The 26916-nt window shown below is 44.5% G+C and overlaps 1 protein-coding gene across 1 annotated transcript; it reads right to left on the bottom strand.

The window, feature by feature from the left end:
• Nucleotides 1–1568: 1568 nt before the first annotated feature.
• LOC146067501 (zinc finger protein 414-like) lies at nt 1569–26210 on the bottom strand. Its single transcript, XM_083179188.1, has 7 exons — nt 25972–26210; nt 19156–19357; nt 17831–17938; nt 15108–15213; nt 12629–13134; nt 4471–4626; nt 1569–2409 (listed from the first exon to the last, which is right to left on the bottom strand). The coding sequence occupies exons 1-7, from the start codon at nt 25972–25974 to the stop codon at nt 2333–2335; spliced, it is 1158 nt and encodes a 385-aa protein (XP_083035314.1). The 5' UTR covers nt 25975–26210; the 3' UTR covers nt 1569–2332.
• Nucleotides 26211–26916: the final 706 nt, after the last annotated feature.

Genomic DNA, 26916 nt, shown 5'->3' on the forward strand with positions numbered 1-26916 from the left:
TTGGTCTCTATAGTACAGGATTTGGGTCTTAGCATTAAACACTATGGGAGGGTATTCAATTAGTGCAGATTTTCCCAGCAGTCAGAAAATCTGCACTTCGATGACTTTACATTCTACATATTCAATTAAAGTGCCGGTCGGAAAACAAGTGGATTGATTAATCACCTATACATGTGTTTTAGTCAAATCTTTAGGCGTTTGATCATTTTATTGCGAACGCAGATTAGACTTAAAGTAAAAAATGCATCAGCGGAAAAAACACCTGAAAATTGCCACAATTGTATAGGTACATATGTATTTCTCATCTGTAAAATTCAGACATAGGCCCGTATTCAATACGGCCGGCGAGGTGATTAAACAGCGGAGATCGCAGTGAACCTCGCTGTTTAAACAAGCGAACCTCGCTGTTTAACCCCTGCGCCGGCCGCTCTCCGTATTCAAAGTTCCGACCGAATCCTCGCTGTCACAGGACGGCGAGAACTCACCAAACAGCGAGGGTCACAGCTAATGCAGGAAGCCCGCTGCATTTAGCCGCAAGTCTGGCTATTTCAGCGGCTGCATATGCAGATTGCCCCTCGCTCCAAAAACGGAACGATGGGGAAATGTCATGTGCAGTTGAATACGGTCACAGCTCGCCCCTGGCATTGAATACACCCCATTATTGAGGGGGATAATGTGGGCTATATAATAGTCTCAGTTGTAGACAGTCGAAAGTGGTCTATGATTTAGCCACTAGAATTTTTACAAATATCACTGAAAGAATAAATCCTCCACAGAAGAATGAACTATGTTGATCCTTTGCCCATCCTTGCAGTTTGTACTAAGAATTTGTATTCATAAATAGTCTCTCTGCTAGTGCCAGGTGCCAACAGAAATGACTGACCTGCTACCATATTTGTAATTTATTCAGTAAAACAAAGCAGGATTAAGCCCTACTGTTTTACAACTTACCACAGAAGCGAGAAGGATATATATCATCAGCACCACACCGCATTGTAAATACTGCAACAATAGTCATAACTTCAATTCACCGAAAATATACCATAATCCAGTGGCTTCCAAACTCTGTTTGCGGTAAATCACAGCTTTACATTTCCAAGGACTACTCCGTTCTGCAACCTCCTGGTATACACTGGGAGGATGAAGGCTTCTTCATTTACATTTCACCAAGGGTGGCCATCTTTGCCACCACCAATATATCTGATCAGCATGTATGGCAGGCAATGGAGGAGGGTACAAGGATGCAGGTCTGAGAAGTCCCCTTAAGGTTAGTGGCTGCTAGACAAACATCCGGCAGCCATGGAGTAGGCGCTTTTGATTGGTGCAGCTGATGTTACTAGGTCAGAGAAGGCCTGACCTGGTAAGTGGTTAAGACCTTCATGGCTGTTAGGCTTTCCCCAATTGAGCACAGGTGTTAAAATTAAATGGAGGTACGAATTGAGGCACCTTTGATCATGTATGGTTATCTTTAAAACCAATACATTTAGGGTGCCTTGAGCACAGAGTATTAATATTCTATGCTGTGTATTTTAACTGTATCTTTATTCTACTACAGTAATAATATGCCATTAAAATTGGAATAGATTGCACTAGACCTGCACACAGCAATAACACTTATTAGTGAAACATTTATATATGTCACTATTTTATGTCTGGATTAAAACTAATGTTGTCTACTGTAAAGGTGCATACACACTGTACAATTCTCTTGACCAACTTGTTTGACCAATTTCATTCATTTTGGCCATTCTGAATGAAATTGGTCAAAATATCTTTCGTCAACATCTTTCGTACAGGACACTGGGTTCAAGGGACATGTCTTTCAACGAAATTGGTCAAAAAAAATTGTACAGTGTGTATCCACCTGTACTACCAATCCAGAATTCAGCATACTCTGTTCTTCCAGAACAATAGATTTTGAAGTTCACCTGCGCTTTGTTTTAAAAGAGAGTCATGTTTTTGTTTTACAATCAAAGTAATATGGCTTTAATTTAAGCAAGCATGCATAAAAACTAGTGAAAAAACATCAAATACTTTACACTGTAGAATATTTCAATAAAATATTAAGTGTCCAACTATTACTTAAGCTTATCTGATTTATACATCCAAATTACAGAAAACAAACAAAAAAAAAGGCCATGTGCCTTTTGCTTTCACGACTCCAACACACATCCATCCACAGTCCTCATGTTCAGCTTCCAGTGTCCACGTTAATTAGTCTTACTGTTCTTGAAAATAGAGCAGCTGGATTGTATTTTCTACTAAAAGCCTTTCAGCAAGAATGGTGTTACATTGTCTGTAGCGAAGGGTATAGCTGCTACTGTACTGCCCATCAGACCTGGGGTAAGAGACTGGAGTCCATTTCTGCAGGGAGCTTGGAGTGGAAAGGGAGGAGGTCAATATCATAATCTACAAAGAGAAACAGACAACATACTGGAGGTGAACAATACAGGCTACTATCTTACATACATGGCACACGCTGCTGTAGAATGGACATTCATTTAATAAGCATCACTTATTCTAGATTCAACAAGGCCATTTCCAGACACTACAGCAGCTACTGAAGTTTCCAGCAAGGTTGGATTCAAAAGTAATGCCTCCATGGCTATAAGTTTTTTTATTTATGAACTCATTTGAACACTTTTTTTGTACATAATACCTCAGTTTATTCTCTATGTAATGCACTATTCACTTTTCAACATAGTCCCCATCCCTTTCCACGCACATGCGCCAACGCTTGACAAGTCGGGCAAACCCATTGGAGAAGAAAGCTGGTGGTTGTTGTTGACACAGCTTTCACCTCGTCATCAGTTGAAGTGTTGACTCTTAAGGTACTCTATCATCTTTGGAATGAGGGTTGCAGCTCCTGCAGTTCAAGGAAGTCCTGCCACACCCATCGTACAGCCCGGCCCCCTGGCATACAGGCCCATGCTGAAGCCCTACACTGGACTGTGAGAGCCCTTCTGCCCCCACCCGATGTCCCAGCTCCGGGTGAACCCAGCGTCCCCAACCTGGACCCCAAGGAGAAGGTATGGCTCCAGAATTGGGGGGAGGGGGATCGGTGGTGTGCCCCCCCCCCCACACATACACGTTAGCTCTCCCTTCAACTGTGACACCAGCCCTTTGCACCACAGCAAGACAGACCCAGAATCCATCCACATGGCTGAAGGGGAGATGGCCTGTTGAACCCTCCCAACAATGCCCTGTGAGCAGCAATGATCAAGATGGTGCCACAAATAGCTGCCTAGGATTTGTGTCGCTCAACCAACATTTTATGTTCCGTGTCTCCCCTGTTGTGTCCTTTATCTGTACTATTGTTACTTCTATTTACCTATCTGGCTGTTGCAATGAACAAGTAGCGCCGCTGAACGGCTGCCTAGGTCCTGTGTGGCTCAACAAATATATGTTCCCTGTGTCGGTCACCCTCCCTAGGGTACATATCTGTAAGTGTATAATATATATATATATATATATATATATATATATATATATATATATATATATATATATATATATATATATATATATATATATATATATATATATATATATATATATATATATATATATATATATATATATATATATATATATTTATATATATTTTCTGATTCTCACTCCCTATTACATTTGGCCCCAAATTGTGGATTTCAGATCGCCACTATATGGGGACCTTAAGTCACACTCCACATCTATCACAATGGTGTGACAGCAGTCGCAGATAGAACTTGGAGTGATTTAACGAGGGGAGTTAAAAAAAAAAAAAAAAGGAAGGAAGAAAAAAAGAACGCATTTGTTCACATTTCTGAAATCAGGCCCTCTGTGACTAATGTAACTTTGGGCCTGATTCTAAGAAATTAAACTATTTTCAACTAAATATTGATAAAATGTCGATGGTGATCAAGTGTACATTTTCCCCCAAGCAGTTTCACTTTGCAAATCTGCGTGGAAGAAACCAGACTCAAAAATGTCTGTTAATTTGGCAAAACATTTGAATCAGCTGCAAGTTAGTCAATCCATGTCCCCCTAGAGATTAAATAGAGGGCATTTTTCCCTAAAAAGGGGCGAAAAATCTGGAACACATTGCATACAATTTAGCCAATTTTCACCCAATCCGTCACAATCAGGTGAAAACAGGCCAAATCGGACCCGTGTCTGGGCACCTTTAGTTTGTACAAATTTCCACTTTTAAATTTTACATGGCAGGAACTTGCAGGATCCTATTGCAATGAAATGCTTTTGATACACAGCTCACGCAGTCAAGGAGTCCCCCTAAAATATGTGCTATGTAATGTCACAAAGTTCATACATGTCATTTTACTCAGGTTTCATATGTTTAGAAGTAATATTCATCAATTGTAGAATACATTAAATGATTGGCATGACCACACCCTCTCAAACAAGCCTGGGCAAAGTTAATCAGTATACATCCCACCCTGTATATACAATTAAAAGGTAGCTTTCACCCACCTATTTCATCCTGAAGTCTGGTGGATGGAGGGTTTTTATGGAGCTCCTCAATGTGTTTATTCATTTGGGCTCTAGTGGCCGTTGAGAAGCTACACTGCATACACTTGTAGCTACCCCGTGTATGCTCCCAAACTATGCGACTGTTGTTTAAATGTCCTGAGGGAAAAAAAAAAACACATAACATGTAAGACATATCGAAGGAGTGATAAAAAGGAATAAGATTTCATTTTCCCAACCCAACAGAACTGAACATAAGCCTTTAAATTCCCTGTGAATTGCAGCATCAGCCATCTCTGCATTTTATGTCTCATGCACGGGTCTCTAAGTTCTGAATCTTACACAACCATCCTCAGATTTATGGAACAATTATTGGCAACTCCTCGATGGTACAATAAACAAAGTTAAGTAGAAAGGATGGACCCTGTCCCAAGGTACTTTGAAATTACATTACAGACAATCCCACATACACTTTCACCCAGAGGGATATTGGCAGAAGGGTTGACCTTCCTTCACACAGTAAAGCCTATATATTATCACTCAATGGGCCTTATTCTGTTTCATTCACTCGGACACGTGCACGGACCCTTGCTAATGAACCAAACCCCGCCTTGCGAATGTGGTTAGCCCGCACCACCCATTCGCATGCCAAATTCATTCGCAAGGCTTGCGAACAGATGTTTTACATGAACATCCATTCGCATGACAGTGGGACCCTCCCCCATCTTTTGATGGTCACCGACCATCGAATGATGGCGAAGACACACCCATATGTAAGGGTGGCCTAGACTACTCCTACATAGGAGCGAAGAAATGCAGGGAATTGGGCGGGCAGCGGACATCCTGCTAGGTCAGCTGTCACCCCCTGCATGTGCGTCACGACTGCATTAGCATATGTGTGCCCAGTGTTTTAATGGGAAGGCTCATGAAATGTAGGGCATACACATATGCTAATTGCCCAGCACCCTTCTCCACCCCCCGCTGGGTAGATTTTGGTAGAGTTTTCCCATGTTTTTTAAAGCAGCAATCAATTACACTGCAAAACCAGGTTGATTTTGCCATGTAATTGATTGCTGCTTTAAAAAACATGGGAAAACTCTCCCAAAATCTCTCACTTTCTGAAACTCTCACCCTATTACATTTGGCCCACGGTGTTACACATTTTCATGTCCCCCTTCCCCACTGATGTTAGAATGGTCAAAAATTCAGCTAGTTACTGCTTGGGAGACTACAATATATGCCATATGAAGACAGGATTTATAGAAGTAAACATTTATTAAATGGTGTTTGTTTTGATAGAAAATGATCAATATTCTAAGACATTTCGGGAAAGAGAAATGTCATTCACATCAGTTCCTACTCTATCAAAACTTTCCGTCCTATTTCACATACACACTACTGAGAATTTGTCAGTATTCAATTAACCTAAGGAGTGTTTTAGGGTGTGGGAAGAAACCACTACGCTGCCACAAGATACAGTATATTAGAATAGCAAATTTCCTTGTCAATAAATATAGGTATATTAAAAAAATTGGTACTTATGTATTATCTGGGCTCCCATGTTAAATGCACCCCATTTTTTCATACCCCTACTATCCAACTACGCATGGAGTTGATTTTATATAGTGTGGCGAGCGAAGCGAGCCACCGTGCCCGAAGCGTGGTGAGCGCAGCGAGCCCCACGAGGGGACGCGGTCTCATAAGAAAAACGGGAGTCCAGGTATTACATAAGTACCAAAAAATTATCTATCTATGTTCACAGCATGCCTATGAACATACAAAAAGGTATGTTAGGTCAGGCTTGGTTACCCAGAAATTCATTTACCCTTAACCCACCCTTCCCACAGCTTAACCCTCCTACTTTCTTTGGGGATCCGTAAGCCTTCTTAGTGGTATAATTACCCAAGGTCCCCAAATTGAAGAGGTGATGTTGTCTATAGCAACCATATTCTGTCTAGCATTTTGTAGGATGCAATAAAGGGATTTTTGTAAGAACTTACCGTTCGAATCCCTTTCTCTGATATGGTCCTGGTGACACAGCTCAACACTGGGATGTAGGAGGGTCCGAAGGAGCCAGGCACCTATCCTAAAGCTTTAGAGGGTAGGCTCCTCCCCTACTGCATCCCTGGACTCTTCAGTTCAACTTTCAAAGCCACTGGAATACATTAACTCAGTACAAACACCTGCACATTATCTGCACATTTTATAACAGAAACTGTTAACTTTTAACCATTTTAACATGAACATCATGAAATTCTGGCATACTTACTGAGCGTAAGGGAGGGATCGCTGTGTCACCAGGACCATATCAGAGAAAGGGATTCGAACGGTAAGTTCTTACAAAAATCCCTTTTTCTCTTTCAATGGTCCTGGTGACACAGCTCAACACTGGGACGTTCCAGAGCCGGTCCTTTGGGAGGGTACGCTCAGGTCTGCAGCTCTCAGCACTGCTCGCCCGAATGATGCGTCCTCCGACTCGAACTCATGGAATCTATAGAATTTGGCAAATGTGTGAACAGATGACCAAGTGGCAGCTCTGCAAACCTGCTCAGCTGTGGCCCCATGTCGAACCGCCCAAGAGGTGGCAACTGACCTGGTGGTATGCGCATTTATTTTGGCCGGTACTGGTCTACCCACTTTGGTGTAAGCAAATGCTATCATAGACCGCAACCACCTAGCAATAGTCTGCTTAGATGCAGGCCAACCAATTTTGTGTACGTCATACAATACCAACAATGTGTCAGTCTTCCTGACACTCTTCACTCTGTCCACATATATGCGTAAGGCACGCACAACATCCAAAGTTCTCAACTTGTCCCTTTTCTTAGAACCCTCTGGGGGTTGAAACACAGGTAGAACAATCTCCTGATTTAAATGGAAGGTAGATACCACCTTCGGTAAAAACTGAGGCACTGTTCTTAAAACAGCCCTGTCATCATGAAAAATTAAGAAGGGAGATTTACATGACAAAGCTCCCAATTCTGAAACTCTTTTAGCAGATGCTACTGCTAACAAAAACACTAGCTTCCACGTAAGAAACTTAAAGTCAGCCGACCTTAAAGGTTCAAAAGGTGCCTTTTGAAGGCATTCCAAAACCAGTGATAGATCCCAAGGTGCTACTGGTTGCTTGTATGGAGGTTTCAACCTGGATACTCCTTGTAAAAAAGTTTGAATTTCCGGCAAAATGGCTATCTTTTTCTGGAAATAGATGGACAAGGCCGAGATCTGCACCTTCAGTGACTGAAGGCTTAGGCCCGATGAAAAACCATCTTGTAAGAATTCCATCATTCTTGATAGCTTAAAATGAGATGTATGAGCCTTTCTTCTCTCACACCATCGAATGTAAGTCTTCCAGACTCTATAATAATTTGCCGAAGATACAGCTTTTCTGGCTTTTATCATAGTCTGTACTACTGCCTCAGAAAACCCTTTTCTTTTCAAAATGGTGGTTTCAATAGCCAGGCCGTCAAAATCAATCGATCTGAATCCAGGTGATTGAAAGGGCCTTGTCTTAGAAGGTCTGGTCTCAGAGGTAGACGCCATGAGTCCACAGACAACCTCTGAAGCCTCGAGTACCAGGATCTCCTTGGCCAATCTGGGGCCACTAAGATCACTGGAACCTTCTGCCCCTGTATTTTCTTCAGAAGTCTCGGTAACATTGGTACTGGTGGGAATGCATAAAGGAGATTTCCCTGCCAGTGAATAGTCATGGCATCCACTGCCTCCGCTAGTGGATCCCTTGTTCTGGCATAGAACCTGGGCACTTGACGGTTGATCCTGGATGCCATCAGGTCCACATCCGGAGTTCCCCACATCGAAGTGATTTGGTGAAACACCTGAGGGTGTAAGCTCCATTCCCCTTCCTTGAGCTCCTCCCTGCTCAGGAAGTCGGCTTCTATATTCTCTATTCCTGGGATGAATATAGCCGATACAGCTGGAACATTCTGTTCCGCCCATAGGAAGATTCTGGATACCTCCCACATGGCCAATCTGCTGCGTGTACCTCCCTGGTGATTCAGGTACGCCACAGCTGTGGCATTGTCGGTCTGAATCCTCAAAGGGAGGTTCTGTAACCTGTCTCCCGCCAAGGAAATGACTTTCCAGACAGCTCTCAGCTCCAAGATGTTGATTGGTAACGCTGATTCCTCTGCCGTCCACAGGCCCTGAAGCCTGAGATCCAGGACTATTGCCCCCCAGCCCCTGAGACTGGCGTCGGTAGTTACTATCAACCAGTCCCAGGTCTGTAATGACCGACCCCACTGAAGGGAATCTACTTCTGTCCACCATTTCAAAGATTCTCGGGTGTCCGAAGACAGTACTATCATCTCGGATTTCATGGTCAAAGTGTTTCCTGACCAAGCTGACAAGATGTTCCATTGGAACCTCCGAGAGTGGAACCTGGCAAATTGAAGCGTCTCGAATGACGCCACCATCTTCCCCAGGAGCTTGAGGCACCTCCATACTGAAATGCTCTGAGCCCTGAGAATCTCCTGGACTAGGGCGACCAGATCCCTGGCCTTTACCTCCGAGAGGAATACCCGATGAAGATGGGTGTCCAGAATGACTCCCAAGAATTGGAGCCTTTGTGACGGTACCAACTGAGATTTTTGCAAATTTAAAATCCAGCCGTGAGCCTGCAAAAAACTGATGGCCTCTGCCAAGTGACTCTGCAGCATGGCTGCTGACTCTGCTTTGAACAGGCGATCGTCCAAATAGGGTATTACTGTGATTCCCCTGAGCCTCAGCACCGCCGCCATTACTGACATTATTTTTGTGAATACCCTTGGCGCGGTTGCTAGCCCAAAGGGTAACGCCCGGAATTGCAAATGCAGGTCTCCTATGGCAAACCTCAACAAGGTCTGATGTTCCGGGTGTATAGGAACGTGCAAATATGCGTCCTGGACATCCATGGACGCCAAAAATTCTCCCTGGTCCAGACTCAGGAGTACTGACCGTAGAGACTCCATTTTGAAATGGTCTACCCATAAATGAACATTTAGAGACTTCAAATTTAGTATTGGTCTGAAAGACCCGTCTGGTTTGGGCACCAGGAACAGCGTGGAGTAAAAGCCTTTCTTCCACTCTGTCTTGGGGACTAGTGTCACCACCCCTTTTTCCAAAAGGGAGTGCGCTGCTCTCACAAGAGCTGTACGCAGCCGTGCCTCCTTTGGTAAGGATGTGGGAATGAACCTCTTCGGAGGAGGCCCTCTGAAAGGGATTTTGTAACCCTGTGTTATGATGTCTAACACCCAGGCATCCTGGTCTAGAGAAGCCCAAGCGTCCCTGAAGAGCGTGAGACGCCCGCCCACTTTTGTCACTGTCGGGCAAAGCCCCTGACAGTCATGCAGAGGGTTTATCCTCTCCTTTATTGGCAGGCTTCTTGTGAAAAGAGCCAAATTTTGACTTTTGTGTCTTGCCTCTAGAGGGCTGAAACCTTCCCCTGAAAGACTGTCCTCGAAAGGACGCACCACCTCTAGGGGAGGGCCGAAAGGACGGCTTAAAAGCAGAAAATCTGGACGTCTGCTTTGCTGAGGAGGCCGGCAGGAATGTACTTTTGCCGCCTGTAGCCTGTTTTATAATCTCCTCTAATTCGGTACCAAAGAGTACCTTTCCTTTGAAGGCTAATGTTTCCAGAGCCTTCTTGGACTCATTATCTGCTTCCCAGGCTTTAAGCCAAAGCACTCTCCTGGCATTAATGGAGACTGTGGACACTCTGGTTGCCATTTTAATAGCTTCCTCCTCTGCTTCCACTGCATATTCTGCTGCTGCCTTAATCTTTTCTGCAAGCAGTAATGCACCAGGGTTAGCCTGCAGCATGGTGCATAATTCACCAGCCCACTCTATCATGGCCTTAGAGACCCAGGCTGAAGCAATAAGGGGCCGTAAGGTAAACCCCACCCCTTCAAAGATAGCTTTGAGGTTTCCCTCCAGCTTTTTATCCACAGAATCTTTGAAAGCTGCACCGCCCTGTACTGGTAATACAGTAGCCTTGGACAAACGTGCCACTGAAGCGTCCACCACTGGGACCTTTTCCCAGAGCTCCGCATGAGACTCTGGCATGGGGTACAGACTAAGGAATCGCTTAGGCATCTGAAGCCTCTTATCCGGAGTTTTCCAAGCTCCTTCTAATAATTCCTGTAACCCCTCATCTGAAGGAAAAGTAACAGCCTCCTTCCGCTGTCGCTTAAAAACACCTTTAACAGGAGTCTTATCCTCCACAGTCAGCTTTAAAGCCTGCTTCACAGCTACAATGAGATCCTCTATACCAGCAGCAGAGCTCTCTTCCAAATCATCACCCTGATCCCAGGGGATGTCAGTATACTCTCCTTCCTCTTCATCTACCACAGTAGTTAAAGCATAAGACCTTCTAGGGGTCCCTGCCACATCATCCATTTTGTCCAGCATTTCACTGAACCTGTTAATCCCTTTTGCAGTATCCTGCATCACCTGGATAAGTGCAGGATCTGCCTGGGTAAGAGGCAAGGAGCCAGACGACTGCTGAGATGATGGCATAGGTCTCTGTGAATCTACCAGCCCATCACTCTGCCTGTCCAAAAGCTGCACCAAAGCGTTTACTGACCTGCCTAGGGCCTTGGCCCACGCAGGTTCCATATGCTCTGCCCTATGGGGATCGCTGCCCATGGGTCTCACATCAGCGCAAGTAATACATAAGCCCCCCTTGGCCATCTGCTCAGGGACAAACTTTTGTGTGCAAACATTGTACGCGCTCAGTGCATTAAGGGCTCCCTCCCCCAAAACCACAGCCTGATGCTCAGACATGATGCAAGTGATAAATGTATATCTATCAGTATACACAGTGCAAACAATTGTACAAGCGCTTATACAAAGTCAATGCACCCAGTCACTTAGCTGTCTGTAGGTTTCTCTGCGGGGAAGCGATGCCCAGGAAATCCAAGTCACTCTGCCAGGATCAATTCGCCAGCTCAGCTCCGCTGCAAGCGTTCTGAAAGGCGCCAAAGTCAGAGTGAAGGAAGAGACCAAAGTCCCTGCTGCTGCGGGGTCCGTGACCTTTTGGCGCCAACCACCCCCAGCTAGCCGCTCCTTAGGTAGGATTTCCTTGTTCCAGTGTCTCCCCCTCAATTGGGGACCACTTGGAACATGCCTGTCACAGCGCTGCTGTCCTCTCAGTCAGGAGCTCAGCGTGTAAGCTCCGCATAAAATGGCCGCCGCCATCACGGAGCGCCTGTCCCCCATGATCCCCACCTAACTGTGGAGCCGGTTTCAGGCAACTCCGGAGCCCAGGCAGCCTCTTAATAGAGGCTATGAGCGCAGCACAGGGAGACCAGACAGCGTCTACCCTGTGCACAGATAGCTGACAGGACGCGCTTCTGTCAGCTTCTGCTGCGCTAGCAGTGTGAGGATTCACTATGAAAATCCTCACACTGTGCCTACCTAGCTAGGGTAATAGTTAATAAAATAATAAAAATCCCCTAACTACTCTAATTCTTCGGCTGCTCCTGCAGCCCTTTAGAATAGCACCCACTCCAGTGGGCACCTAACACGAACTGAAGAGTCCAGGGATGCAGTAGGGGAGGAGCCTACCCTCTAAAGCTTTAGGATAGGTGCCTGGCTCCTTCGGACCCTCCTACATCCCAGTGTTGAGCTGTGTCACCAGGACCATTGAAAGAGAAATAGAAATTATAGACAACACCTGATTAGTTGCTACGAGCAACATCACCTTTTTATCATTAGAGCCTGCAGCAAATTTACCCTTTGGCATCTGGATCATGATTGCATCCCAGCGATATGAATATATGCATACACACTTTTCCAGTCATGTTATTCATTTCCCTTTTGCGTAAATCCAACCCTCTGATTTAGTTTACAAAACTAGTATCATAAGTATGGATGTATTTGCAATTCAGGAAAATGGGAATTACACTAAATTTAGGCAACATGTATGTATGATACACGGCTTGAAAATTCCCTCTGCAGTTATTGCTATGGCTGCACCCCTTAAATAAAAACTGCATGTCTCCTCAGTTCATATAGAGACAACACCAAACTGTAAAAGAAGTCTTTCACCAATCAGGTTATGCCATTGCTTAAACTGCCCATGCTCACATTGCATTTGCTATGAGAAAGGAACTCTATATAGGTTTAGAATAGTGTTTGTATAACAATCAAACATTTGCCTGACCTTGGCTTTTCTTCCACATGGCGTTGGAGGCAGGCAGTGCTTGGTTTGCTAGGAATGGTCTTAGTCGCTGTGAGAGGGAAGCCGGAGGTAAGCTGTATGCAGATGGGTGCATATAGGGAAGATAGGATCCAGAAACAGATGATGGAGATGGACCTGGGAGCCGGCCTGTAAACAGGGAAGCGTCAAGAATAGGAAAGGAGGTAGAAGCCCGAGAGACCATATTGCTCAAAGAGGGAAGGGGGCCTCCGGGAAGGGTGGAAGTTGAAGCTGCTGCAATGGATGTTGTAGGAATATCATCAGACACTTGGTAAGGAGTTTCCCTCTTGATACATTTGATAACACTAGTTTGGCGACCCATTTGTACTGCCATTGCTGGTTTTGCATCAGCCGGAGGAGACAGTAGGGTGGTGCTTTGGGACGCTGAGCGTTTAGAGCTGTCAGTACATACATGGAGGTGCTTAAACAGAGATCGGTGAGTGCGAAAATGCTGCATACAGTTCTCACATCTAATAAGGGAGAAAAACAAACAAATAAAAAACCTAAAACATACTGATTACTCATTTGGCGGGAGATTTATCAACACCTGGAGAGAAAGTGGAGAAACAAAGTATCAACCAATAAGCCCCTACTGTTATTTTTTTTTTAAATGTCTGAAATGATGGGAAGAAATTGATTGGATGGTACTTTATCTCCCACAGCAGGTTACAGCAGTTTAAGTTACAGGGTAAGCCAGAGCTGAAAACATCAAACTTTATTTGGGTTTTTTCTAAACGGCCACCTCTGTGTGATAAATATACTGTTTAGTACATTGCACATACAACAGTGATGTGGTCATAGCACTGACTGATGTCCAACAATAAGAAGGTGTTGAAAGGAGATCAAGGCACCACAGCAAGTACATGATGGTTGGATGTTAAACTAGACGTATATTGTTAGAAGGTGTTTGTGAGAAGTATTCAAAGCCTATGCACGTTCTACCCCACATATGGAGACTACGTTATGACCCCGCCTCTTACAGAATGGTAGCGTTCTCTTAAGAAATGTAAAAGGTGAACTCAAATGTTTTTTGTGCCACCTTAGGGGGTACCAGTTTTCCCTTACCCATTTCAGTCAAAGCCACAATAGTCAATTTGTATACTTTGATATACAGCGATGGCCGAAAGTTTTTAGAATTAGACAAATATAAAATTTTCAGTCTGCTGCCTCGGTTTGTCTGATGTCAATTTGTATATATTCCAAAAGGTCGTGAAGAGTGATCAGATGAATTGCAAAGTCCCTCTTTTCCATGACAATGAAACACTTCCACTGCATTTCAGCCCTGACAGATTATCCTGTTAACACAGGTGAGAGTGTTGAGGAGGACGAGGCTGGATATCACTGTCATACTAACTGAGTAAAGCTGGATACACAACTAAAAGATATCGGTCTAATAAGTCTGTTGGGAACATAAATCTGTTAATGTATTGAAGCTTCTGATAATCAACCATTCCCTCCAATACACTGAAAAACTGACAAAATTATTGTTTGGATAAAATTGTCTGACTGAGCAGCGTTTGTTTTTCAGTGTTTGGTAGCAAAATCTTCGATTCTCATATGCTCCCACACATTTTCAGATTTTTGTTCTCACCAGATAAACTGGACAGAAATCTGTAGGTGTGTAGCCATCTTTAGAAAGACTGAAAGCTTTTAATCATTGATTTTCTTGTCTGTTAACTATGGTTAGCTGCAAGGAAACACATGCAGTCATCATTGCTTTGCACACAAGGGGCTTCACAGGCAAGGATATTGCTGCTAGTGAAGGCACCTATACACTATTGGCCACTACTTACCAAATTCCGACAGATCGGGTCAAGAAATAGGGTGAAAAGTGGCTAAATGGGATGGGTTTGACATCCTACCCCAGTGGTTCTCAACCTCGGTCGTTACGTACCCCCAACAGTTCATGTTTTCAGATCACCTGGCAGGTGCACAGGTGTATTCATTATTCTCTGACACATTTTAAAAAGATCCACAGGTGGTTCTTGTGATTCTGTGTGGATACCTGGAAAACATGAACTGTTGGGGGGTCCTTGAGCATCAAGGTTGAGAACCACTGTCCTACCCAATGTCCCATGTGCATCAGATCTGAGTCAAAGGTGCACGGAGCTGCTACACGTTCGACCTCTGACTCGTGTCATTCTCAAAATGTTTCTCCATAGCTCTACATAATTAGAAACCTTTAAATATAGGGTACTATACAAAGGGAACTGTACAATGTAAATTGATAATCAGAACAGATTATAAACTGACAGATGTAAATAGGCCTCAGTATGTTCCACATTTAGGTATACTTTAGGGAGACACATGAGGTACTTTTTACATATCTATGTACACAGGACCATTTTGGTTAGATCTACCCTGTAGTGGCAGACAGAGGCTGGACAGACAAAGAAAATGAATCATTGAATACTATTGCCCCTACAAAAAGATGCAGACTTACTTAAAATAGCGATTAGGCTTGTAATGGGCCTTGAGATGGTTCATTAGGTCTTGCATGCTGTTTAAGGATTCACCACAATTAGTTGTTGAGCACATGAACTTTTTGTCTTTATTGGGTGAGAAAAAACAAACAAAAAAAAAACATTTTAATAATACACACACACACACACACACACACACACACACACACACACACACACACACACACACACACACACATATAAGTCTTTATACAAAACGAAGATTATTAAAAGATATTCATATGAGAGGAGAGTGACTCCCACAGATTATTGATTTTTACATTAAATGGGCAAATCCACACACTGGATTTAATAAATAAAAATGATACAAACCCACTCTTATGAAGGAAAAAAGGTAAGGGACATAAATTCCCTCTATAGACAGATGGGTGCCCTTTATTTTAAACAGCCCACTCTAAAAATATGTACCCCAGTTAAAATCCCCCCACACAACAGAAAGAGTATGGCAGGAATCGTGGTGTGGACCTTCTTCAAGATAACTTCTGCTAATTAAGAAGCAGCAACCTTAGACAGAGGGGCCTCTTCTATCTTATTTGGAGTCCCCTTAGTGTATATGTATATATATATATATATAGAAGGAGGCTGTGGCGGCACTCCGCGCTGTCACCACTGAGGGTGGCTGATGTGGCAAGATCCGGTGCCCTCCTGGGTGAGCGTGCAGGGACGCTCTGTATACAATGGATGCTGTGGGGGGGGCGGCACTCGAAAATAAAGACAGGAGACGGCAGCTGTTGTGACCGACGTTTCAAAAGCACTTAGGCTTTTTTTTATCAAGGTGCTTGTAGTAGTGACTACTACAGCACCTTGATAAAAAAAGCCTAACGTCGGTCACAACAGCTGCCGTCTCCTGTCTTTATTTTCGAGTGCCGCCCCCCCCACAGCATCCAATATATATATATATATATATATATATATATATATATATATATATATATATATAAATAAAAGACAAAATCAGCTGCTCAACATCTGTGAGATGTGCAAAATATTCTCTAAAATTTGTTATATAAATTAAAAAATTAAAAAGTGTAAAGAAAGATCTCCTTTATAAAAAGGTAATACCGTATATACTCGAGTATAAATCGACCAGAATATAAGCCGAGGCACCTAATTTTACAACAAAAAAACTGGGAAAACTTATTGACTCAAGTGGGACCCTCACTCGAGTATAAGCCGAGGGGGGCCTTTTCAGCATAAAAAATGGTCTGAAAAAGTAGGCTTATACTCGAGTATATATGGTAATTACATTTCATTATGATGGATACAAATGTTTGATTGGTAATTTTCACCTATTTTGAAATTCACTTGGCACTCAAAGGGTTAATTCAGCAGAGATTAACAATACTACAACTCCCAGCAGTAGCATGCGAGGTGGCCACCCAGCAGAGAGCAAGGCTGCCCCCATCCTCGGTAGCCATTCTGCAATGCAATATTTTGTGATTACATTTTTTTTTTTTTTTTTTTAAATATAGAATTCATCTTTCTGCCATTTTTGAAAGATAATGTAATGTCAATACAAGAACCACAAAGCAAAATAAAGATAGTGAGATTTTTTTATTGTTTTTGCAGGGCCCTCTAACCCCCAAGTCTGTCTGTTACCCAGTTTGTTTTATCACTGTCTACTATTGTAAAGCGCAACGGAATCTGCTGCGCTATATAAGAAACTGTAAATAAAATAAATAATACTTGTGTATTATCACGGCGCCCACTAAGCAAATTGCTTAGTGGCTATTCTATGTAATTTATTCACTCCTCTCTGCCCCGTGGGTACGATGTGATCGCATGCCATCGCACTGTGTGCAAAATCGAATGCGATTTTATAGCTTGAGATGCCATTTACTTTAATATACACTTCTATGCGATGCAATGGGATTTTGCACCCCCCCCCACTAGCCACGCCGAAGTGTGGCGAGCGCAGCGTGCCCCACGGAATGCGTCCTCCAGACCTTTTCATACCCTCACGTCGGTGTGGAGTTGATTTTATATAGTGTGGTGAGCCGGAAGCGTGGCGAGGGGCGGCGGAATACATGTAACATAATCCGCGTCCGCTCGCTACACTATATAAAATCAACTCCACGCCGACGTGGATAGTTGGTGTATGGAAAGGTCGGGAGGACGCGCTCCGCGTCCGCTCGCCGCACATTGGGGTGGCGTGGATCGTGGCGGGTGGGGTGTGCTAAATCATATTGCATCGCGTAGAAGTGAATATTAAAGTAAATGGCATCTCAAGCTATAAAATTAAATTTTGCGCGCGGTTTGATCGATCACACCAGCGTGGGAGAGAGCAGTGAATAAATTACATCACATGCGATCGCATCCAACGCAAAAACCGGCATGCGATGCGATTTTCCTACAGTACCGTACGTATGCAAATTGGGCGCCGTGCTACTACACAAGTACCATAAGAAAATAAGAACCCTGTAATATGGATGCTTGATTGTAATGAGCACAGATGTGGAAATAAGTCCTCAGCACAGGGGTGAGAAACACAGCAGCAAAAGGGTTCTAGCTCTTTGGTCACTGACCCCTATACAAAGGATAGACTACATTAGCCATACTATTGGTTTATTTATACAAAGGCTGCCTTTAAGTTGTGGAAGCAATTAGCATGAATTAAAAAGAAAGGCAACATCCAAAGACATACTGGTACATTTGAAAGAAAGTGTAACACACATCTTCTTACCTTGCATAGATTGAGTTGGTTTGTAATGGACAGACACATGATTGATAAGATCCTGCATGTTGAGGAATGTACGGTTACAGCCATAAGTAGAGCATCTGTGACCCCTTCCTGCATGAGATATTAATCAGATATTAATCAGAAATCTAAGGGGAAAAACACCACACACACACACACCACAAAATAGACCAGTGTACGAGCCCATACACATTATGCAATATTGTACATGATTGTTACAATTTACTTCTGTACAGTTTGATATAGTATAATGTGTACACACAACATGTTGTAAGATGCACACTCCCGTGCATCTTATGAGACATCATATGAAAGTCTTGCATGTCCGCTTGATGGTAAGGTGATGATCTGCACATATTATGATCTTATGTCACATCGTATAATGATCCTCATTCTGGTCAGTACAATATGTTGCGAACTTGCAACACGTCCGATGTTGAAGATCTGCACATATGCAGGTCTTATCGACACTGGGCATCCCCATGCAATCGGAGGTGGCTTTTTGCCTGCCCTGTTCTCGGAGCAGCGGCCGCTAATCTAAAGGTCATACATCAGAAACATATTGCAACCAATCATACAATCTCCATGGATTGAAAGATGGACTGTATGCAGATTGTGTGCACACTGTTTGTTCACAATCACACAAGCTCCCGACCCTGGGAGATTGGAGGATTGATCCTCTGATCTGATGTGCTGCACGTCAGATCAGTTGGGACTGGGAGCAAATTGCATGTGCTTTTAGACACGCAATCTGTCTTTAGATGGCTCATACAACCAGAGTCATGTGACACTCCCTCCCTGACTAGAAGAGAGGTGCAGCTTTCAGGCGGCCCATGGCAGTGAAGATGCTGGGAGCCACAGATGTATCCAAGCGGCAGACGGACGGACAGCTGAAGAGAGTGGTGGACATCCTTTTGCACAATTCTGTCACTACTCTGACAGAATAGCCAATAAGAGGGGGAGAGAGATCCCCATTTAATATCTTACTAAATTCTTCAGAATGTGATCATCAACTGCACAACAGAATCTTAAGCTTACTGGAAATGACCATTTGCAGCAGTGCTATTTGCTTGATAAAAATGAGACGCACCATCAGTCTCAATATTAAAGATTGCACTGGCTCTAGGGTAGGTGCAGCTTTGGCATTTGCACATGGCCACATTTATCAGTGTAACTGCGCCTCCTTCCTTTTAATAGGATTGCCCACTGAAAGTGTCAGTGTGCAGTTTTGGTCTGTGTCTCAGAGTGGTACCCATCGGGACACGTTCAGAATGAAAACAGAACCTCTGTATCAGGCCCATTATACATACTCGAGGGGAGCAGATTCCGTTTTCTGCCACCTTCTCTGGGTTTCTTGGTTTCTGTTTTCACCCCTCTAACCAACTGTGATGTAGAGAGGCTGGGATCTGATGTAGAGAGGCCGGGATCTGATGTAGTAGAGAGGCCGGGATCTGATGTAGAGAGGCCGGGATCTGAAGGTCCCAACTCTGTGGGAGGATCTTCTTTTTTTTCCTGAAAAAGATAAAGTGCATTATTAGTATAGTGTACAAAATATTGGCCTTCTGGTGGCTGAGGTAGTATACGATAGCCAGAAGCAATAATTCTCAGGCTAATTCAATTGCATCCATAGTTAAAGTGTAGTGTACATGCAACACTTAGCCGGTATGAAGAACAACAATGCAAATAAATACAGTCATCACAAATACCTTCAGTATTAGACAGGAATTAGTGTCCTCACAGCAAAACTTATAACAAGTTTACCACAGGATGGACGTTAAGTTCCTTGCAAGACTTGAAATCAAATTAATTAAGGTCTTTTATGGTGTGTGTTTTTATATATTGCCCTCCCCCTCCCCCTCCCCCCCCCCCTGGTCATCGTGGCGCTCTTCACACTGTCGTAAGGGGCTACGCCCGCACACACACACCCCCCCGGGGGTGCGGGCGCAGCCCCTTACGACAGTGTGAAGAGTGCGCAGAATATATATATATATATATATATATATACACACACACACACACACACACACACACATACATATACACACAAGGAGAAATCCGGCACTCCCACTGTAAATCAGATATGGCTCCGGTGTCTTCCCAGGGGGGTCTCCCCAAATATACAGTCCAACAGCTCACCAAAGCAGGGGCGTCACTCGGAGAATTGCAATCAGTGTTCTTTATTCAAAAAGATTGTTCCTGTCTTTTTGAATAAAGAACACTGATTGCAATTCTCAGAGAGACGCCCCTGCTTTGGTGAGCTGTTCGACATATATATATATATATATATATATACACACACACACACACACACATACACACTGTTTGGAACACACAAACAGTAAGGTGATAAGCAGAAACTTTCTAAAAATCATCTGAAAGCATTCGGCACAGATAATGAGGCACGAAGCACATGCATAGTGCACATGTTCAGTTATAGTTGGAGTGGTTACATAGACCCACCAGCCATAACATTGTGTAGGTCCCATCTAGGCATGATCTCCAAAAACAACTCTGCAGGTGTTTGGCGGTATCTAGAACCAAGATGTTAGCAACAAATTCTTTATTTTGGAAGGTGGATGCTCCACAACTTGTATAGGATGCAGTTGTTTGATCAACAATAAAAATGTAGAGTCAACAGGTCGACAAATGACAAAGGGTGACTGATGTGAATGTTCATATATTCTCTGTAAAGCGCTATATAAGAAACTGTTAATAAATAAATACCTTAGGTCGACATACGTTTTTAAAAAATGTTCCCAAAAAGGGTGGTTTATCAAACTTTACTATCCAAGTGGACATAAAGTTAGATTTTAATTGTGCCCGAAGCATTGGGAGTGAAGTGGTAAGGTGCGTACACACGTATAGATTTTCTGTCTGATCTATCTGGAAGGAAAAAAAAACTGGAAATGTATGGGAGCATATGACAATCAAAAATGTCCAACCAAATGCAGGAAAACAGAAAAAAAAATATATGCTTTGATAAATTTGTTAGATCAGAAGGATTAAACAATTTGTCTGACTGATCACTGTCTGTTTTCAAGTGTTTGGGAACAATTTTTGGATGGTCAGTTGCTCCCATACATTTCCAGGTTTTTGTTTCCACCAGATAGAAAATCTGTAAATGTGTACGCACCTGTACACTTATATTTTGGCATGTCGACCTATTGACTGTCAACCCTATGGCAGGTATTCAATGCTGTTTGCGAGTGGTGACAGCGAGCAGGGCTTCCTGCTCGCTGTCACCACTCACCCTGACAGTATTCAACACACCCTCCGCATACGCCAATTCCCCCTCGCTCCGTTTTTTGAGCGAGGGAGAATTGGTGGATGCGGCTCCCGAAGCAGCGAGACTCACGGCTAAAAACAGCGAGTTTTCTGCAGTAGCCGCAGGTCTCGCTGTTTTGGGGAATTCTCGCCGTCCTGTGACAGCGAGGATTTCCCCAGAACGTTGAATAGAGCGAGCGGCCGGCGCGGGGGTTAAACAGCGAAGATCACTGGTTTTCTGCAATCCTCGCTGTTTAACCCCCTCGCCGGCCGCTAGCTGCAGCATTGAATACCCCCCATTGACTCATGCCAGCTTGTAATTGTTTTTACAGCACATCTCACAGATGCTGGACTGAGATCTAAGGAATTTGGAGGCCAAATCAACACCTTTAATTCTTGACTATGTTAGTTGATAAATTTATGGTCTTTTTTGCAATGTGGTGCTGCACACAATCCTGCTGGAAGGTCATCAGCAAAGAATATTGACAGAAGGGATGTACAGTACCTGTTCTGCAACATTGTATACAGTAGGTAGATGAGGTGTCAAAGTAACATCCGTGTGAATACCAGGATCCAAGGCTTGCTTGATAAGGCCAGGTCACACTGTGGCTGTTCAACGGTTGTAAAATTACAAGTCCCAGCCCTACCACAGTTTTTACATTCCCTAGGTCTTGTAGATTCACAGCAGCTGGAAAGCCACAGGCTTGTCAGGCCTGGGCCATACCATCACAGTCCCTGTACCCCAGGCAAATGACACATGTACATGGCCCATCCACATGATTTAAAAAAAAATTTTTTTTTAATTAATCAGATCAGGCCACTTTCTATTACTCCATGGTCTAATTGGGCACTTTCGGCAAGGACAGTGGTCAGCATAGTTTGCAATACGCAACAAGTTGCGATGCACACTGTGTTCACACATTTCTATCATAGCCAGCATTAATGTCTTCAGTAGCTAGCCTTCACTCCCATGTGCCCAGGGAGACAGCCCACCAGTTGCCTTTGCTTCAACCACTTTTGGTAGGTTCGAACTACTGCATACTATGAGCACCTCCCAAGAACTTCTGTTGTGAAGATGCTCTAAACCAGACATCTAGCTTCCACAATTTTGTCCTTGTCAAACTCCCTCAAATCCCTGGTTATTAATTGAAAGGGTTGACGGTGTCTAGGTAGACAGTAATTAGATGGACACCAAAAGGTTGACATATGCTGGGTTCACATGAAAAGGTAGACATCTTTTTATTTTTGTGGTGTCAATGTCTACAACAAAACACATGGATACCCTATTATTGTACCATGTACCCTTGCATGGGTTTCTTGCTAGGTACAGTCACCATTTAAAATCATAGTTCACGTTGATGGTAAAAGTATGAAAGTCAAAAATGTAAATCATTTGTGGAAAAAACTTATGTTGACCTTTTAACGTGTCAATTATTTATGTGTCAACATTTTGCCTGTATCAACCATGTGCACTTCAGCGTTCTGTCAATGTCAACATTAACCTGTGATTGCATGCATCCCCCAACTGCAGGTGCAGTGCTGCAGTTGGCCTGCCTCCCTTGAAGGGACTCCTATCATCAAGTGATAATTAGCAGCAGGACTAGGGTTTAAACTAGTCAATGATATTGTGTGACATACTACTGTATATCATACCTCCCAACTTTCTGAAGTTGTGAAGAGGGAAAGCCGTGCGAGCTCCCGAAAAGGAGGCGTGGCCTGTGTCAACGGGGGGCGTATGCAAATTATGGCCACGCCCCTGTTTTCATCATCTGTGCTGCTGAATAGACACACAGGGCCAAATGTAATAGGGTGAGAGTTTCAGAAAGTGAGAGATTTTGGGAGAGTTTTCCCATGTTTTTTAAAGCAGCAATCATTTACACTGCAACACCAGGTTGATTTTTCCATGTAATTGATTGCTGCTTTAAAAAACATGGGAGAACTCTCCCAAAATCTCTCACTTTCTGAAATTCGCACCCTATTACATTTGGCCCCCAGTGTCTATTCTGTTAGGCTGGGGGGACTCCCAACTCCCCCCCCCCCCACTTACAGCCCCGGGCGAGAGGCGGGACCGTCCCCCAAAAAAACTAGACAGTTGGGAGGCGTATAAAGGGTACTACTGTGTGGCATACCATGTATATAAGGGGCACTACTGTGACATATCATGTATAAGGTGTACATGCAACACCCTGTCCCTCCCTACTGAAGAAATCACACCCATAAGCATGCATTCCCCTGGTGGGCTGTTCATGGCCCAGTCCAACACTACATGACCCCCAATGTTGTATTAATCACTCATTTCTATTTTGAATATATCATGTGTACAGGGGTGCCACAACCTTTTGTTAGGGGTACACAATATAATTTAATCTTGGCACCTTTAAATAGCTGACTGTCATCTTCTCAAGGGCAGCTGGAATTACCCACCACACCACTTTCCTGATGACCGGGATGGGAAACCGGAAAAAAATGTATCTGCTTTGGAATCAGGATTTATCGGGTGATGTATAATAATTATGCCCCAGCAACATAATGTGAGTTATGTGGAACCTTCAAGCTGGAGAGCTGTTGTTGAACTACACATCTCAGCATGCCATGCAACAGATTCAGCATGGCCAAATAGCAAAACTGTAGCAGAGAATTTTGGGATTTGTTCAACAGCTAGAAGGCCGAAGCTGAACCTGGTTGGAAGGACAAAGAGGTGCCGAGGAACACATGAAGCGGGAGGAGAGAAGGGAGCAGGGTTGCTCCACTGGAGGTTTCGGTCCTCCCTGAGCTCGCCTTAGAGAGGAGGGGCCACAGTCACCAATCACATACTGCATATGTTGGAGCAGGGTGCAGTAGGGCCCTGAAGGCAGATCTAGAAGAGTTATGCTGAGGCAGGAGGTGCAGCACTTAAGTGTTATCTTCAGTAGATGGTCACTAGGTCGCCACAAGCATTAGGTTGACATTCATGGGTTTATCACTTTTTTGTTAACCCCACATGTGCCAACAGGCGGTATATCATGCCCTTCCATCCACCAGGGCATGGATGGAGAGTAAAATAGTGTGCCGGGTGTAGCGAGGCCCCCTGCCCAAAGCATGGTGAGCACAGCGGTGCACCGATACAGTGTCCGTGTCGACTGTGTCATCATTTGGGACAAAAAAAAAAAAAGGTGAAAAGCCCATGTCGACATTTTGACTGTCGCCCTAATGACCCTGTTGACCTTGTGATGGTGTCAACCTTCCTTTGGTTGACCAAATGATCCCAACCTGTGATCTTCATTCTGACACTGCCAATAGTAACCGTGGATGGTGGAAGCACTGCGCCCCATGACCCAGTATTTTGACTGGCGTCTCAAATATTGGAGGGGGGTATGGAAAGCTTCCTGCTTGCACCCCCTGTTCCAGCACCTATGTGTGTATGTACTGTGAATTACAGCTTACTACCCAAGCTGTAATAATGTCGTAATAAAAATGGGGCCAGATGCACTAAGCTTCAAACGTGATAAAATGGAGAGTGATAAACAGCCAGCCAATCAGCTCCTGTCTGACATGTCACAGACTGTTTGAAAAATGACAGGTAGGAGCTGATTGGTTGGTTGTTTATCACTCTCCATTTTATCACTTTTGAAGCTTAATGTATCTGGCCCATGGTCTGCCAGTCCCAGTGCTAGTACTGACCATGAGAACAAATTTCTCCTAGGAATAAATTGCTTTGACCAGTAAATACATATAGAGCTGTGGTGTATACCAGGCAGTGCTGCTTGTACATGACACTAGACCAGTGGTAGCCAACCCTAGCCCTCGAGAGTTACCAACAGTGCACATTTTCCAGACAACCTAGCTGCTGCACAGCTGCACTCATTAATCACTGACACATTTTAAAAGATACACAGATGGAGCTAATTAGCTCACTTGTGATTAGGGGCGGGATGTTGTAACATCCGCGGCCCCCTTCGCCGGCTACCGCATTATTAATAACGGCATATGCTATAACATATGCCGTTATTCATGCAAGGGACAGCTCTTGCGATAAGCGCTGTCCCTTGCGATGCGGTGCCGGCGCTGGACTTCCGGGTCTGTGACCCGGGAGTCCATCTGCGCATGCGCAGACCCCGGCGCCGGCCGCAGGGCACGCTGGGAGGGATCCGTGACGGATCCCTCAAACAGCGCTGCGGTAAGAAGCCCATAGGCTTCTGCAGGGATTCGCCAGCTTTAGCTGGCGATTCCCTCCGCAGCGCTGACACTGCGGAGGGGGCATATAGCATATAGAAATGCGGTAGAAACCCCGAAAACGGGGTTTTTACCGCATTTCTGCTATATAGCATCCCGCCCTCTGTGAGGAGACCTGCAAAACATGCACTGTTGGTAGCTCTCGAGGACTAGGGTCGTTGGCTACCCCAGCTCTAGACCATGCAGCATCCAGGGCATCTGCCCCCTGCAGCATTTTTCTCTTCCCAACATCCCATAACAAAGCATGGTGTAATGTGCAGGGTAGGAGCCTATTTTTACATTAGCAGGCGGACAAACACGGGTTAAACACGAATGCTAAAGCCACGCCCCCCTTAGTGGCGGAAACACACGTCCGCATTAGGGAACCAATGAAACAACCACAATAATGGTCTACTTAACCCCTTCTGCGCCATCACAATGCGACAAGAATTTTTTGTCATAGCATAGCAGAAGGCAGGAAGGAAACAGGGGGAGTACATGCAGTAGCCTGGTACACGCCGCCTAGTGGCATCACCGGGGTAGTGCGCTAGATACCGCTCTTGCCCGGTAGCACAGCAGCGTTACAGTGTGTGTGTGTGTATATACAGTGCATATAGCAGCAGCAGGGCACTGTGACTCCCCAGGGTGCGGGCAGTGCCACGCTCACCTACCATAGCTGTAGCTGCCGGGCTCCTTGGTGTGGGGTACACTGTCTCAGGGTGATGTTCTCCGCTCACACAGGCTCTGTTACATTGTAGCCATTTTAGGCATTCAGGGAACAAAACAACGCGAGATCTAATACTGGGAGAGGAGGGGGGAGAGGAGAGGTCGATCACATGGCCGCATCCTGAGCGGTGCAGGAAGGGCGGGACACTGAGAGCTCATCACACTACGATATGGATCATGGCGCTGTGGGGCTGGCGAACGTGCTGCTGGCACATGGCGGCCGTTGTACCACAGCAGGGCGGGGATGGGAGCGGTGGCGGCCATGCAGGAGGACTGTCTGTGCACGCTGCTGATTGGGGGTGTCAGTGTCTCTGTCAGCCAGGGCTGGCTGCTGGGTACAGCTGCCCTACATATTTTTGACAGCAGCATTTTACCTGTGTCTGTCCCCGGGTGCACAGAGTATGAGACTGCTTCCTGTGTGCTGCCCTGTAGTGGCCCTGGCAGGGCTTGCTTAGCAGCTGTATAGGGGGCAGCAGACATTTTATAGGCCCATAGACACTGGGCGATTTTGCACTAAAAGAACAGTAGCTCAGTTTTGCAGTTTGAGCTGATTTCAGCTCTAAAACTGCTGAGTGTTTACAGCCTGGTGATGAGCAGTGAGTGCTGATGTGCCTCCGCATCACTGACTGCCACAGCTGCTCATCTGCTGGTATTGGAAAAGGGGGTTTGGATCATCACAGGCAAATTAAAATTAAAGTTTTAGGAAAGTAAGAGACAATGGCTAATTAATCAACATGTGACCAGTAATGACAGCTATTGTCAGGGGTACTAGGTTGGTGGTGCTCCCAAAAAAGTTCAGCATCAAAGCTGTTTGAAAAGGGGGGATGTCCAGAGACGAACACAGGAAGAACAAGATAGGTTTTTGGGGCACACGTGTATCAATGTTGTGA

This window comes from Crinia signifera, chromosome 1 (genome assembly GCF_055691185.1).
Source record: "Crinia signifera chromosome 1, ASM5569118v1, whole genome shotgun sequence".
In the NCBI taxonomy this organism is placed as follows: domain Eukaryota; kingdom Metazoa; phylum Chordata; class Amphibia; order Anura; family Myobatrachidae; genus Crinia; species Crinia signifera.

Bases quoted from the DNA above. Each gene is read 5' to 3' on its own strand.
- LOC146067501 (XM_083179188.1), bottom strand. The intron at 17,939-19,155 runs GTATGTATAATG...TATCTCATGCAG, and splicing joins ACGGAATCTGCTCCCCTCGA to GAAGGGGTCACAGATGCTCT. The intron at 15,214-17,830 runs GTAAGAAGATGT...CACCCAATAAAG, and splicing joins ACCAACTCAATCTATGCAAG to ACAAAAAGTTCATGTGCTCA.